This window comes from Podarcis gaigeae, assembly GCF_964106915.1.
Source record: "Podarcis gaigeae genome assembly, chromosome: 7".
Lineage (NCBI taxonomy): Eukaryota > Metazoa > Chordata > Lepidosauria > Squamata > Lacertidae > Podarcis > Podarcis gaigeae.
In genome coordinates this window covers 89,342,148-89,357,573 of record NC_139683.1, presented here as the reverse complement: position 1 = coordinate 89,357,573, position 15,426 = coordinate 89,342,148, and the positions used below count along the sequence as shown (strand labels likewise).

At 41.7% G+C, this 15,426-nt stretch overlaps 1 protein-coding gene across 11 annotated transcripts in view; it reads left to right on the top strand.

Moving 5' to 3' along the window:
• The window catches only part of RALGAPA2 (Ral GTPase activating protein catalytic subunit alpha 2), a 178,918-nt gene that overhangs the window by 128,629 nt on the left and 34,863 nt on the right, over positions 1-15,426 (top strand). For 10 of the 11 annotated variants that reach the window (XR_014566701.1, XR_014566702.1, XR_014566703.1 and 7 more), the window contains one exon: positions 2,840-2,967. Coding sequence is in view for 8 of the 11 variants with exons in the window: in XM_083748549.1 (XP_083604675.1) it covers positions 2,840-2,967 (128 nt within the window). In the remaining 3 variants the exon portion in view is untranslated. Of the gene's footprint in view, positions 1-2,839; positions 3,024-3,135; positions 3,230-15,426 lie in introns of those variants that run through there. The other variant, XM_083748552.1, reaches the window with a different exon arrangement.

Below are 15,426 nucleotides of genomic sequence, written 5' to 3'. Positions count from 1 at the left end.
CTGTCTTCTGCAGCATTAGCAACCCCTCCCAGTTTGGTGTCATCTGCATATTTGATGAGCATCACCTAAATTCCTTCATCCAAGTCGTTTATAAAGATGTTGAACAACAATGGACCCAGGACCTGTGGCACCTCACTTGTCACCTTTTTCCAGGATGGTGAGGAGCCATTTGTGAGCAGTCTTTGGGTTTGGTCAGTCAACCAGCTAGAAAAACCACCTAACAGTTATCTCATCCAGCCCAGTTTTACCAGCTTCCCTGCAAGAATACCATGGGGGACTTAATCAGAAGTCTTACTGAAATCAAGATACATATGTCCACAGCATTCCCAATCCACCAAGTTTGTAACTACAGTGGTACCTCGGGTTAAGTACTTAATTCATTCGGAGGTCCGTTCTTAACTTGAAACTGTTCTTAACCTGAAGCACCACTTTAGCTAATGGGACCTCCTCCTGCTGCCGCGCCGCCGGGGCATGATTTCTGTTCTCATCCTAAAGCAAAGTTCTTAACCTGAAGTACTATTTCTGGGTTAGTGGAGTCTGTAACCTGAAGCGTCTGTAACCTGAAGCGTATGTAACCCGAGTTACCACTGTATATCAAAAAAAAGAAATAAAAAGAAGTGAGATTTGTCTGTCAAGACTTGTTTTTGAGAAACCCATGCTAGGTGCTAGGTCTCAGTAATCACAGACCAACTGCTTAATTATTTGTTCTAGAACCTTTCCAGGTATCAACATCAAGCTGACCGGTCAGTAGTTACCTCGGTCTTCTCCCCCCGCCCCCCGTTTTTGATGATGTGAAAACATTTGACCACTCTCCAGTTTGCCAGGATCTCACCTGTCCTCCAAGAATTCTTAAATATTGTAGACAGAGGCTCTGAGATACACCCGCAAGCTCCTTTAGTAGCTTTAGGGGCAGCTCATCAGATCTTGTCCTAGAATCATAGAATCATAGAGTTGGAAGACATCACAAGGGCCATCGAGTCCAACCCCCTGCCAAGCAGGAAACACCATCAGAGCACTCCTGACATATGGTTGTCAAGCCTCTGCTTAAAGACCTCCAAAGAAGGAGACTCCACCACACTCCTTGGCAGCAAATTCCACTGTCAAACAGCTCTTACTGTCAGGAAGTTCTTCCTAATGTTTAGGTGGAATCTTCTTTCTTGTAGTTTGGATCCATTGCTCCGTGTCTGCTTCTCTGGAGCAGCAGAAAACAACCTTTCTCCCTCCTCTATGAGACATCCTTTTATATATTTGAACATGGCTATCATACCACCCCTTAACCTCCTCTTCTCCAGGCTAAACATGCCCAGCTCCCTTAGCCGTTCCTCATAAGGCATCGTTTCCAGGCCTTTGACCATTTTGGTTGCCCTCCTCTGGACACGTTCCAGTTTGTCAGTGTCCTTCTTGAACTGTGGTGCCCAGAACTGGACACAGTACTCCAGGTGAGGTCTGACCAGAGCAGAATACAGTGGCACTATTACTTCCCTTGATCTAGATGCTATACTCCTATTGATGAAATAGGAGTATAGCATCTAGATCAAGGGAAGTTGTCCTATCTTGGACTACAGCTCCTTCCTTGCATCATTTATTCTCTTATCACCAGTAATGACTAGTTTCAGCTCTGATTCAAATACCTTACAATACCTTTAAGACAACATCAAAATACCCCTTCATTCCTCGAGTATTAAAAAGAAAATCATTCTACATCCTTAGTCAATACAATAGTCATTCTTGGAAACCCTCTCCAGGACCCTCAGAAAAAAGACAGATTCAGAAAGTTGGAAGAAGCCCACATAAGTAGTTGTCCAATGCCAACATGCCAGTAAATGTGACATGGCATACCACAGATACTGTATTTAAAGTAGTTATTTTTAAAATCAGACAGTATTAATCTAGTGGCTGTATACTCCCAAATCCATGTCTATTCTAGATCCATGTCTAGCCCAGATCTCCCTGCCCCTTCTTCATGAAATTATTAAGCTTATCTGACTCAATTTCCAGTAATGGTTGTATTTTAGAAGTCCAGGATTTGGATGTTGGTTTTGTTTTCTTAACAATGCTAATAAAGGTAAAGGGTAAAGGGACCCCTGACAGTTAAGTCCAGTCGTGACCGACTCCGGGGTTGCGGCACTCAACTCGCTTTACAGGCCGAGGGAGCCGGTGTACGGCTTCCAGGTCATGTGGCCAGCAGGACTAAGCCACTTCTGGCGCAACAGAACACTGACACCAGCGCAGCGCACAGAAACACCGTTTACCTTCCCGCCATAGCAGTACCTATTAATCTACTTGCACTTTTTGGCGTGCTTTCAAAATTTGTGGAAATGTCATTCGTAACCGGAAGTACCACTGTACATGTCTGCCTTATTAGGTTCTATTTAGGATAAATGGGTCTTATTGGAATAAAAGTGTAAGTGTGGCCAGTTGCAGTCCTTGGTTTGACACTAGTTGTTTTGGAGATACCACAAATAGGCAGCTTAAACTGAGTAATTATTGGGAGTGAACTACTGGACATTTTTTTAAGTGCTTTAAACTTCTGGTGTGGGTGTGTATGTGTGTACACATACATTTATCTGTATTCAAGTTGAGGAAACATCCAAACCCAGACACTTGTACCCAAAAGATAATACATAAACATTTTAGTTGAATACTTTACACATTGGCTGATAAAAACTACTATGTTACATTGTCTCCATGGTTAGTCTTACTCAGAGTAGATCCACTGAAATTAATGGAAACGACTAACTTAAATTCAGTAATTTCAGTAATTCTACTCTGACTTCCCTTAGCCTTTCATCCAGTGATAAATACTGATTTAATGATACAATGCATTTTATTTTGACAGGTACCATTTTTTGGTCCTTTGTTTGATGGGGCAATTGTGACTGCAAAACTGCTACCAAATCTTATCCGGGCCTCGTGCATCAATGCGAGCAGAGCTGTGAAGTCCCTTAAAACTCTGTATCAGAGCTTGTATCCTTTTCTTTGTTTCTAGTTCAGGACTGGGAATTACATCTGTTCACTTTGAGGTAAGTTTTCTACAAGAATATTTGGTTTTGTGAAAGACTCTGCTGAAACCATTAAGTCTTTATCATCAATAGCTACTTGCCATGGTGAGCATCCTCTGAATATCACTTGCAGGGAATCTGCATAGCACTCTAAATATTACTTGGGGAGAGGGCTGTCGCTTCCCCATAGCATCTGGTCGACTACTGTGTATGCAGGAAGCTGGAAGACATGATACCACAGGATTTTTCTTACGTTGAGCAAAAGCAACATTTTTAGAATTATTCAACTGCCAACCTAGCAGTTCAAATGCATACCAGCACAAGTAGAAAAACAGGTATCGCTGCAGCAGGAAGGTAAATGGTGTTTCCGTGCGCTCTGGCTTCCGTCACGATGTTCTGTTACGCCATAAGTGCTTTAGCCATGCTGGCCACATGACCCGGAAAGCTGTCGGTGGACTAACAGTGGCTGCCTCAGCCTGAAAGCGAGAGGAGTGCCACAACCTCATAGTCGCCTTTGACTGGACTTAACCATCCAGGGGTCCTTTACTGTTGTTGGTTTTTTTACCTAGGTAGGGAATAGATTTTACTTGGTTGTTTTAGTGGCAGTAGAGGACTTTTAACATTTCAGCAGTGCACTGTTCAACGCTAAAACCCCTGCCGCCACCGCCTCTCACTTTCCATTCATCATTGTTGCAGCTCCTCCTACAGTGCCTTCTCAACTCATTGCCCATTGTGGGTGAACCGGGTGTGCTCCCCTAAATCTGCTTACTAGTGGGCAATATTTTAAGGTTCATTTTAATTTATTCATTCAAGTTTCTGAAAGCCTTGGGGTTCCCTCCTCAATCATACTGATTTCTTCCTCTTATTTCTCAGTGTCCCCATTTTAACTACAATCCTGTTTACACTCACCACCTGACTTTGGTTTTTTGAATATGTGATAGGTGAAAGTATTATAAATAACAAAGGGAGAAGCAGTAATCGTATTTAAAATGGCACTGAAATATTATTCTGTTCATTATGAAAGAAAACATTACATGGACCAGTTGGTTTCCTTGAGCATTTCCAATTCTTCCATACTTGAAATAAATAGATGAACTTGAGACACCTTTGTATGCCTAGATTCTTATTGATTGAGAGATTCTGAAACATGAATTATGCAATACATTGTTGAGCTACATTTTTTGTTTTTTGTTATTGATGCCTCAGGATCTCTTTTGAGAAAAAAGCATCCAATAGTATGGTGCCACTTGTGGAGCTGCTTTTGCTCTGCTAACATAAGAGAAGCGGAGACAGTTTCACTGAGTCCCCCTACACCACCTGAAAAAATGTTGCAGAGTGTTGAGGAGAGTGTTGAGGGACTCTCCACAGCAACATGGAAGGTGGCATGGAATTAGAGCTGTAGGGGAAAGAGAAAACTGGTGAAAATTGCCTCCCCTTCTCTTCCGTTTCCAGATTTTTCCACTGGATCAAAAACTGTTCCATAACCAGAACATCAGCATTGGATTTCACCCTTATACTTTCATGTAATTTTGTCTTGAATATATATATATATATATAATTGCAATCACTTTTTCCCATTCAGTTTATGGGACATGGCATTTTTCCCTTCCAAGATTATCAGTTCTGCCGTCATTGGGGGAGTATAATTTGCCTTCTGTAGTTTTCAGTCAGTTGTTGTCAGAAACTATGCATGTTGGAAATAAAATATGACTCAGAATTGTTTGTAACAATCTCACCGATCTCCGTAGTGTCCTGGTGAACATTATAGTAGGTCTAATTGGTGGCATAAAGGAATACTGACCTTCATTTTGAAGTGCAGTTTCCCTGCTGGAGTAGATCAATAGCTGAGCTGTCTGTCACTGCTGCTCGCCTTCCGTTCTCACAGCGAGAACATTCTCCAGGCAGCAATCAATAGCTGTAATCTGTTCCAGCCTGTAATGACATGTGAAGCTTTTAGGGTGGTATTAACATTGGATTTTTCTGTGTATGTCCTGTAGATTTGCCAAGAATTATTACATTTCATAGAAGGCCTTCGTATACCCCTGCAATAGGTAGGCAATTAAATCCTCTGTAAATTATCTGCACTTGTTTTAGGTACTGTTCCTGTTTAGACCTTGAAATCTCAGATGAACTTCTAAGTCAGGCTTAAAACATTCACTCTTCTGTGTTTGCTTCTCATAATCTTTACTGTGAATTTTAAAAATCACTTTTAATGGTGTTGACCCTCCCACAATAATTAGCAACCCCCTCATTTAAAGAGAACTGATGAACAAAAAAATATGGAGGAAAGCCACCCAATAGGTTCAACTGTATTAGCAGACTCTTGGAAGTGCTGTTTTGTTCATGTATATATATACATACCTTGTGATCCATGAAAGAAACTTCAGTTTCAGACAAGTAATTCTCCTGCCATATTAATCTCTTTTCTTGAAACTCCTCTGCAATCCAGATGCCCTTTGTGCTGGACTTGGGGTGGAAGGAGGGTGTTGATTGGGCAGAGGTATCCTCCATCTGCAGTGTTGAATGTGCAGGTGGGTGGAGGGCTTCCTTGGGGTACCTGCTAGCAGAAGCCCACCAAAAGCCCTGAAACAGGCAGAGGCAGATTTAGGGAAGCGCAACCGGTTTGGTTGCACTGGGCATGGAGCCTCAGGAGGCACCCCAACTGTGATGTAGAATGAAAGGGGGGGGCACCAAATGTTGGCATTGCGCAGGGCATCACTGAAATTTGAGACTTCAATGAAACAGGGCAGAGAGGGGCTGAGCCAGCTATGATCCCGCAAAGCCAGAGGAAAGCAATATATGATTATGTGTAAGATATTTATTTCATAAATTGCTGCAGATTGCCTCCTGATCTGGACTGGGAACCTGTCATGGGAATTAGAGGCCTTTAGCCCTTTTCTTCCAGTGAAATCCAGACCTGGATTGTGGCTTCACACCTGCAATCTGCATTAGGAAAAGTATCGGGAACATTTTACGCTTCCAAAATGCAAATGCCAGGGTGGGTGGATCCAGATTGGGACTACAATGGGAGGCAAAGGATTAAAGCAGAGATGAGGAACCTCAAGCCCCAGAGGTGAAATGCAGCCCTCCAAGCCTCTCTGTCAGACCTTTGGGACGCTACTCAAGCCGCAGCCCCTCCCCAGCCACACCTGTTACTGGCCCCGCTCTGCACCCTCTTTTGAGAGTTTTTGCCTAGCTGGAATGTGTCGTTGAACTCTGATAATGCCTCTTGCTTGCCTGAATGGAGGCTAGGCAGGCAGAACATGCTGAGCTGATCCAGCAAATCAGGCAAGCTTCTGAATTTGTTCTCAGAGCTTTTGGATACCCTGATGTTCTGCATGGTCAGTTCTGTCTCCAGTGAACTCCAGTTCTTAGTCTGGCCACTACAATTCTACTGGCCTATGCTGGGGTCACACGACTGTAAAGTTCCACTGGCATACTTATCCAAACAAAGCAAGTGAGGTTTCAAGCTGATGGGTTGTCAAACTGAGGGTAGTCCTTTAAGAATTAGAGAAGAAAATCTTCATGGATGCTAGCCAGTCTTCAAGTGGTCCAGGGCACATGGTTTCTAGACAAGTCTGAACTATCAAACCAAATTAGCAGAATAAAATGTCTGTTCCTTTTATTTAAATATGTACATTAATCTAACATAATATTGAGATAAAACCACAAATGTTTATTTTACAAAGAGAAAATACTTGCGGGCATTTTGCTAGGGAGCTTAATTATGAATAAATAGTAATTGGCCCTTTTCTATTCAATAATTTCTTCAGTTCCTTCTCTTCAACTTTCTAGGTGCCCTGGCACTTACACTCTTCACCAAACTATGGTTATCATTGAGCTGTCTCTCCTTCCATTTAGATTACCAGAGAGAATGTTTCAGCTTAAGATATACCCTCCTGTTGAGAGCATATGAATTAGGGTTTTGCTAGCTGTTCTCCTTTTCTGACTTTTTAAATCAAAACGTATTTCTACAAAAAACTCTAAACTGAGTAAATGTTCGCCGTTTTCTGTCATCTGCTGCTGTTTCAATGCCATTTTGTTTCATTTTTAGGCTGTCTTCTTTTTAGGTATAGTTTCACTTACTATTCTACACTGTCAATAATCACACGCTAAACAGGATGTAGTCAGGACACTTAGTATGCAGCTGATTTGGCTATGTGATTACATCATTAATAGCAAAATAAGCTAATTCAATTCATAATGTGGGAATTTCCTGAATTAATGAAAAATCCCCAAGGTGAAATATATTTTTCAGTGTGAGAAATATTTGTGAAAGTGCTCTACTGCAGCTCAGCTGAAACACATATACTGTAGCCCAAACCTGCACCAGTACTTGTTAATGTAAGAACAATTAAATGTGAATTCTTAAAGTTTAAGTGAAGAAACAAACTTTTAAAAACAACAACATTTTTGTGTTCTTTGCTAATATACTTACTGCATATTTCCTTATACTGCATGGTGTCCACATTTATTTTCATTCTGGTTCAAAAGTGACCACCCACTGACCAATTTACTGTTCAATTAAAGTATCAAATGAGAAAATGAGTGCACAGTTTGAGAAATATTGTTTGGGTTGAGCGTGTAATTTTTCCATACTAAACTAGCATCAGCTTGTGTTGAAATGAGGTTGCTTGTATAGTATGCATTCTTGCTACTGTATTCTTTATAGCAGCAATCTTATTTTGCCTTCTTGGGAGTAAAGGTAATGTAGAGTTCTCAGGTTTTATAATAATGACGTTTTTCATTCCTTCAAAAGATTGAGTTTCAGTGAAAGCATAGTAAACATAATAAAAAGCATACAAAGATCTTGTCAGGTAAAATGTCTTCACATTTTGTCAAAAACCAAAGTCCAGATTATGCATGTTTAGGATAGAATGAAATTCATGTAAAATGTTTGACTTTTTAACCCTTTTCAGCATATATGGTATGGTTGATGCTACTGCTAAATGACTAATCATTATAATCCTGTTGTGTTAAAATGCAGTCAATTGTGAAAAATTACAATGCATTTAAAACATTATTTACTTCTATATGCATTAGTCCTTTCATTGTCATGTTATGAGTTTTGTTTGCTTTTTGCATTAAAATGTTTCCTTGATCTAGCTTAAGTAATTATAACTGTGATGTTGAAACAAGCAAGCCATGCATCTGCTTCAATCTAAGCCTTGGCTAAGGCTTTACTGACTCAGGAATGTACCATTTTATTTTATTTTATTTTATTTTATTTTATTTTATTTTATTTGGAAAATGAAAGAAGTTAAGGTTAATATGCTTTCAATAGGATGACAGGAACAAATTCTGAGCTTCTTGAACAATATTTATCAGTTTCTTAGTTGTGTGAACTAATGCTTAACTCAGATTCAGTATTTATGATTTCAGGAAGAAAAATCCCAAATGTTGGGCTTCATGAACTGCATAAAATAAAGTGTTTTTTAATGTCCCCCACCCCGCTCCTTTGAGGCTTGCACTGGGCTTTAGCTCACACATTCTCATTAACATTCTAGCTCTGTATTGCCATTGCTTCTTCCTAGCTTACCAGCTGTTCCTGCTGCTAGTTACAATGTCTGATGTGTTCAGATCACTGGGTTCCTGTACTCACCACAGAGAAGAGACAGTCTTTCCATTGGGGATATCCACGTGTCTGCCTGTCAGCAATGGCACCGAATAAAGTAATAGGTCCTCGCATGGCATATGGTGTCTGGGTTCATACAAGATGCAAAACTATTCTGCCGCTAATGCACAATGACTCATAGCATTGCTAATTTTTCTAACAAAAGCGCACTCCCACACCCACACTTTTAACCCCTCAGGCTAAAAAGCTTCTGCTTTAATCACAAATCTTTGCAAATGTAAAGAGTGAACTTCTAGGCCAAATGTGAAAGATTTGACTGTACATCTGATTAAGTGAAAAGTGAAAAATTTACTCAAAAGGAAAGTGTAATTAAAAAAAAAATCTAAATCACACAGTTATATTAGAGATTTACATATAGTTGACTAGCATTGTTCCATTGTGAGTAGCAGAAGTGGATTTATGTCATTATAATACTTTGGAAACCACTTTCCCACAAACTATCTTTAATAAGAGTGAGTTTCTGCAAATGAAGTTTCCAGCTGGGTATGTGTGCTTATACCCAACCACCTTTTTAAATGGGCAACTTTACTGCAATAGCACAAACCCTTGGTGTCACTGCAGCTAACAAGACATCCAGACCATGGGGAGGAAGTCATAGAGGCGTAATCCTCCACTTGCCAGGAAAGCAGGTCCACCTCACATATACAAACTTGGCAAGTGCCTGGGATGCCGAAATTCCAGAAGTGCCTCAGCTATGTAAATGCACTGAGGAGGGAAAAGTTGCTGCCTATTCTTTTGAAGGAGATAATGTAGAGCTATATTATCAGTTTTGCTCATACTAGGACCATTGAAATTAATGGGCATGCTTATATTAGGCTTGTTTGTTTTAATGAGTGTACTCTGATTTTTAAAAAATTGAATACCACCCCTTGACTTTACATGAATGGTAAGAAGTTGTGCAAATACGTCACTTTTCCCCCAGAGGTTGGGATGGACTATTTATTCTTAATTATGTTTTGCGTTGCCTGTTGTTCTTTGTTTTACCATGCTTGACATATTACAATGATTATTCAGCCCATCTTATAGGTATCTCTAATTGTGATTGATGTGTAATCATTCATTTTATTGAGCTCATTAAGGACTGCAAACCTCTGTACAACTTACAGTAATTAGAACCCAGATAGCCATTCCATCTGTTCCACAAGCACTGTTTAATTAATGAACTCTTAATGTGTTCTTTGCCCTATAAAAGACATGTAGTAATTTTCCAATTGTTGAATAGGACTTCAGTGCCAACAATTTGTACAAGTTTAAAACAATTTTTTGGTATTAGTATTCTTTCTCACCTCCTGCTCCCCCTTCCACACACAAAGCAATGTTGTTGAAGCAAAGAACATCGCATATTCACTGTAGTTATAAGGTGGATCTGCCAGTTACACCATGTACATTTTTTAAAAAATACAGTGCTGTGTCAATACCTGAGAGAACTGTCAATACTGATAAAGGAGACTTGACAACATCACTAAAATTTAAAATATTTCCTTATCCAGGTATTCTTCTAGTATGAGATTATTGTCAGAAGGTAGCTCTGGTTCCTACTAGGATTGGAGAATTGGTTATTTTCAAATCTACATTATTAGTATTTCCCCCCTGTATATAGAGTACAATCAAATCTTATGCAAGGGTTCAGTTCCAAGGGTTCTGCATATACACAAAGAATTGTGTATACCAAAACCCGGGGGGGGGGGGGGAGAGAATCCTCAGTCCTCCCAGAACCACGGCCCCAAGCAGGCTTTTCCCCACCAAGGAAGTGCTTTTCATCTCAAGACATTTCTAGGGCAGCGATTGTGCATGACTTTCCTATGAAGAAAGTTTCTTCTCTGCCCCAAATAGCCAATTAGAAGAATTGCCAATTCAGCATAACAGTCAAAAATAAATAATTTTCTGTATCAATTCAATTCCATTGAGATTAGATTGTATATGTCTCTTACCCATAAACACTCGCATTCAAAGCAACCCACAATACGAGTGAGGGGAAAAACAGAAAACATAGCAAATTAATAAACATACAAATTGTGTCAATATAGCAGTACAAAATTTCAGTATGATAGTATAATAACAGATAAAAAAGAAAATTAATGTATAAAAACAGCAATAGCAAATTTTAACAATGCCCCAAATATAAATACAGATATGTTGTGATTATGGCCATCACAAATTTACACAGGAGTTAAAAAATAACTGTTTATGCATAGAAGCTTGGCCAGCTTTCTCCAACATGGTGCCCTCCAGCTGTTGTTGGGTTCCACCAGAGAAGGTGAATTAGGATGGATCCTAGGACCCCTCAACTTGACATAAATTAACCTGGCATAAATTAAGCCAGCAAGAAGGGTAGTTGTAACTCAAACAAACACTATTTTAAAGGGAAAAAAATTCCTTCCAGTAACACCTTAAAGCCCAACTAAGTTAGTTCTTGGTATGAGCTTTCGTGTGCATGCACACTTCTTCAGATACATCTGAAGAAGTGTGCATGCACACGAAAGCTCATACCAAGAACTAACTTAGTTGGTCTTTAAGGTGCTACTGGAAGGAATTTTTTTGTTTTGACTATGGCAGACCAACACGGCTACCTATCTGTAACTGGAACTATTTTAAAGGATTGTTTTCCCTCTGCTGGACTTGGGATGACTCAGTCAGCAGTCACCTGATATTTAGCCTTTGGCTCAGTTGGGGCATATTGACATAGTTTGATCTCCTCCCTTATGACTATCCCCGAAAAGTTTGGAGGGTGACAACAAGAGAACATGTCTTTTCTGTGGTGGCTCCATGATTGTGGAATGCTCTTCCCAGAGAGACTCGCCTGGCACCATCATTACATGTCTTTAGGTACCAGGCAAAAACATTCCTCTTTACCTAGGCCTATGGCTCTTAAATAATCTATGGCCTGTGATATTTTGACGAGTACTCTGGGGTTGCGGCGCTCATCTCACTTTATTGGCCGAGGGAGCTGGCGTACAACCTCCGGGTCATGTGGCCAGCATAAGCCGCTTCTGGTGAACCAGAGCAGTGCACGGAAATGCCATTTACCTTCCCGCCACAGCAGTACCTATTTATCTACTCGTACTGGGCTGCTTTCGAACTTCTAGGTTGGCAGGAGCAGGGACTGAACAACGGGAGCTCACCCCGTCGCGGGGATTCAAACCACCGGCCTTTCAGTTGGCAAGCCCTAGGCTCAGTGGTTTAGACCACAGCACCACCTGCGTCCCATGATAACATTAGGCACGCATAAAACAAGAGAGGAAAGCTTTCTTCTGACCCCTTGATTCCTTGAATTGGGGGCCCTGCATAAGAAACAGTGCAGCCTCAAACATTATATATAACCAGCAACTATTTTGGTGTAATTTTTTTATTATGAAAACTGAAATTTCTGACACTGTATTTTTAGTTTAAAATGACTGCCAATTTGTTTGAGTAGTTGAAAGACTGCAGCACCATCTCTCTGCATGACGTTTATTTTATTGTTGGCAAAGATGTCCTTGTGCTGTGCATTCTCATTTGTGTCGGAAATGGAATTCAGTTCAGTTCATGAATAGATTGTCAAAAAGATTAAAGTGTATGCTGTGCCATTTTTTACAGAAGAGTGCCTTTGATGTGCTAATGTTCATTTTCATTCCTTTCATTCAAAAGTGCTGGTCATTGTTTTGCTCTGAAGATTGTCTGCTTCATATATGCACATTCTACTAGCTCTGTAGTCAAATCTTGCTTCAGCTTGAAGGAATATAAACAAGTGGTCATAGTTAATCTTGAAATATGGTGGCATCAAATAATTTCCAACCAAGAAGATGCCTATCAAAGAACACCTGGAACTTTTGTTAAATTAAACGTTGAGAGTAACGTTGAGGCTTAATACTGTAGCAGAGCATGGAAGTATCTGTGGTTTCCCCCAGTTCTGTGTACTGCCTCATTCAATACATTGTTACAGCTGTGTCCATTAAAAAAATGTCCAAGGAATCGTAAAATGCTATAATTTACAAAAGGGACGGTCAATGTGGTGCCTTCCAGGTGAACAGTGCAAGTATCTCTAACCTTTTCAGACCGTAACATGTTTTAGGGGACTCATTTCTTAATATTTTATCATGTATTTGCATGGTGGCAGTGGTCCTGTTGTGACCCACCTGGAATTAGGCAGTAACCCATCAGCTGAAGCCCAGTGCTGTAGTAGATGCTATACACAACGCCTGTTCCTTTAGTTATGAAAAGTCACAGTGTGGCGCACAGGTCTTTTCACGTCCTTGAGCATATTTGTTGCCTAATCGTTTACTTACATCAGTAGCTGGCAGAATAACAACAACAACAACAACATTTTATTATTTGTACCCCACCCATCTGGCTGGGTTTCCCCAGCCACTCTGGGCAGCTTCCAAAAAAGATTAAAAATACATTGAAATGTCACATGTTAAAAACTTCCCTAAATAGGGCTGCCTTCAGATGTCTTCTAAATGTCAGGTTTATCTCTCTGATGGGAAGGCATTCCACAGGACGGGCGCCACTACCGAGAAGGCCTTCTGCCTGGTTCCCTGTAGCTTTGCTTCTTGCAGTGAGGGAACTGCCAGAAGGCCCTCGGAGCTGGACCTCAGTGTCTGGGCAGAACGATGGGGGTGTAGATGCTCCTTCAGGTATACTGGACCGAGGCCGTTTAGGGCTTTAAAGGTCAGCACCAACACTTTGAATGGTGCTTGGAAACATACTGGGAGCCAATGTAGGTCTTTCAGGACCGGTGTTATATGGTCTTGGTGGCCGCTCCCAGCCATCAGTCTAGCTGCCACATTCTGGATTAGTTGTAGTTTCCAGGTCACCTTCAAAGGTAGCCCCACGTAGAGCGCATTGCAGTAGTCCAAGTGGGAGATAATTAGGGCATGCACCACTCTGGTGAGACAGTCTGAGGACAGATGGGGTCTCAGCCTGCATACCAGATGGAGCTGGTAGACAGCTGCCCTGGACACAGAATTGACCTGCGCCTCCATGGACAGCTGTGAGTCCAAAATGACTCCCAGGCTGCGCACCTGGTTCTTCAGGGGCACAGTTACCCCATTCAGAACCAGGTAGTCCTCCACACCAGCCGGCCCCCTGATCCCCAAGAACAGTACTTCTGTCTTGTCAGGATTCAACCTCAATCCATTAGCCGCCATCCATCCTCCAACCGCCTCCAGGCACTCACACAGGACCTTCACTGCCTTCACTGGTTCCAATTTAAAAGAGAGGTAGAGTTGGGTATCATCCACATATTGATGGACACCCAGCCCAAACCCTCTGATGATCTGTCCCAGCGGCTTCATGTAGATGTTAAAAAGCATGGGGGAAAGGACGGAACCCTGAGGCACCCCACAAGTGAGAGCCCAGGAGTCTGAACACTTATCCCCCACCACCACTTTCTGGACACGTCCCAGGAGGAAGGAGTGGAACCACTGTATAACAGTGCCCCCAGCTCCTCTAGACAGGCCAGAAGGATGTTGTTATTGATTGTATCAATCGGTTAAAACCTGGGTGTGAGCTCTCTCCTAGCACCCTTCACTGGGTGCTTGGTCACCACATAGGTTGTATGTGGCACTACAGTAAGATTGAATGACATGAGAGTTTAGATTTCTTATTCTGGATTTGTAACAACAACCTGAAGAATGAAAAAAAAATTCATTCGCTGCCATGTTGAGATTTCCACCAATAGGTATCCTACAAGATACCTGAGTTTGCTTGAGAACCTGAGATGTGGGGATAGCATGATATGGGTGGCCTGGCAGCTCAAAATGTGATGTGGAATGGAGAAGCATCTTCCAGCACACCACTTCTTGCCTTCACATTGCACCCACTCAGCACCACTGTGCAACAGAAAACAGTGAGTTAAGATTTGTGAGCTAGGTTCTAAAACTTGATATTCTATGTAGCAATCAACTCTTGATATTCTATGTGGGCAATCAACTCTTTATTTCTTAAAACTTGTACACTGCTTAGTAAAGGGACGCAGGGGTTGCTGTGGTCTAAACCACCAAACCTCTTGGGCGTGTTGATCGCAAGGTTGGCAGTTCGAATCTACATGACGGGGTGAGCTCCCCTTGCTCTGTCCCAGCTCCTGCCAACCTAGCAGTTCAAATGCATACCAGCGCAAGTAGATAAATAGGTACTGCTGCGGTGGGAAGGTAAGCGGTGTTTCTGTGCACTCTGGCTTCTGTCACGGTGTTCCGTTGCGCCAGAAGCGGTTTAGTCATGCTGGCCACATGATCCGGAAAGCTGTCTGTGGACAAACGCTGGCTCCCTTGGTCTGAGAGCAGAGATTAGTGCCACACCCCATAGTTGAATTCGACTGGACTTAACTGTCTAGGCATCCTTTACCTTACCCTTACCTTTACCTTTACACTACTTGATTGTAAAAAACCTCAAACTCTTGCACACCATGGCTTCGGAGAGATAGCAGGATTTACTAGGTGGGTCCAGGAGGTGGTAAATATGGCAGGGGATAGTTCCTTCTGCCTTGAAGGAGATGGTGGTACAGCCCCTCATGAAGTCCTTCCTGGACCCAGAGGTATGTGACAACTACTACCCACTCATAAATATCCCCTTTTGTGGCAAGTTACTTGAGGTGGTAGCCATTGAGCTTCAGACTCCCTTGGAAGAAGCAGATTATGTATATCCATTTCAGGCCCAGTTTTGGTTGGCCCGGTTAACCAATATCAGGAGGACAGGGCAAGGTTGTAAATTTTCCTTGCTCTCTCAGCAGTTTTTGATGCCATTTACCATGGTATCCTCCAGGGGTTGGAACCTGTAAATGCAGTGATATGATGGCTCCAGTCCTACCTG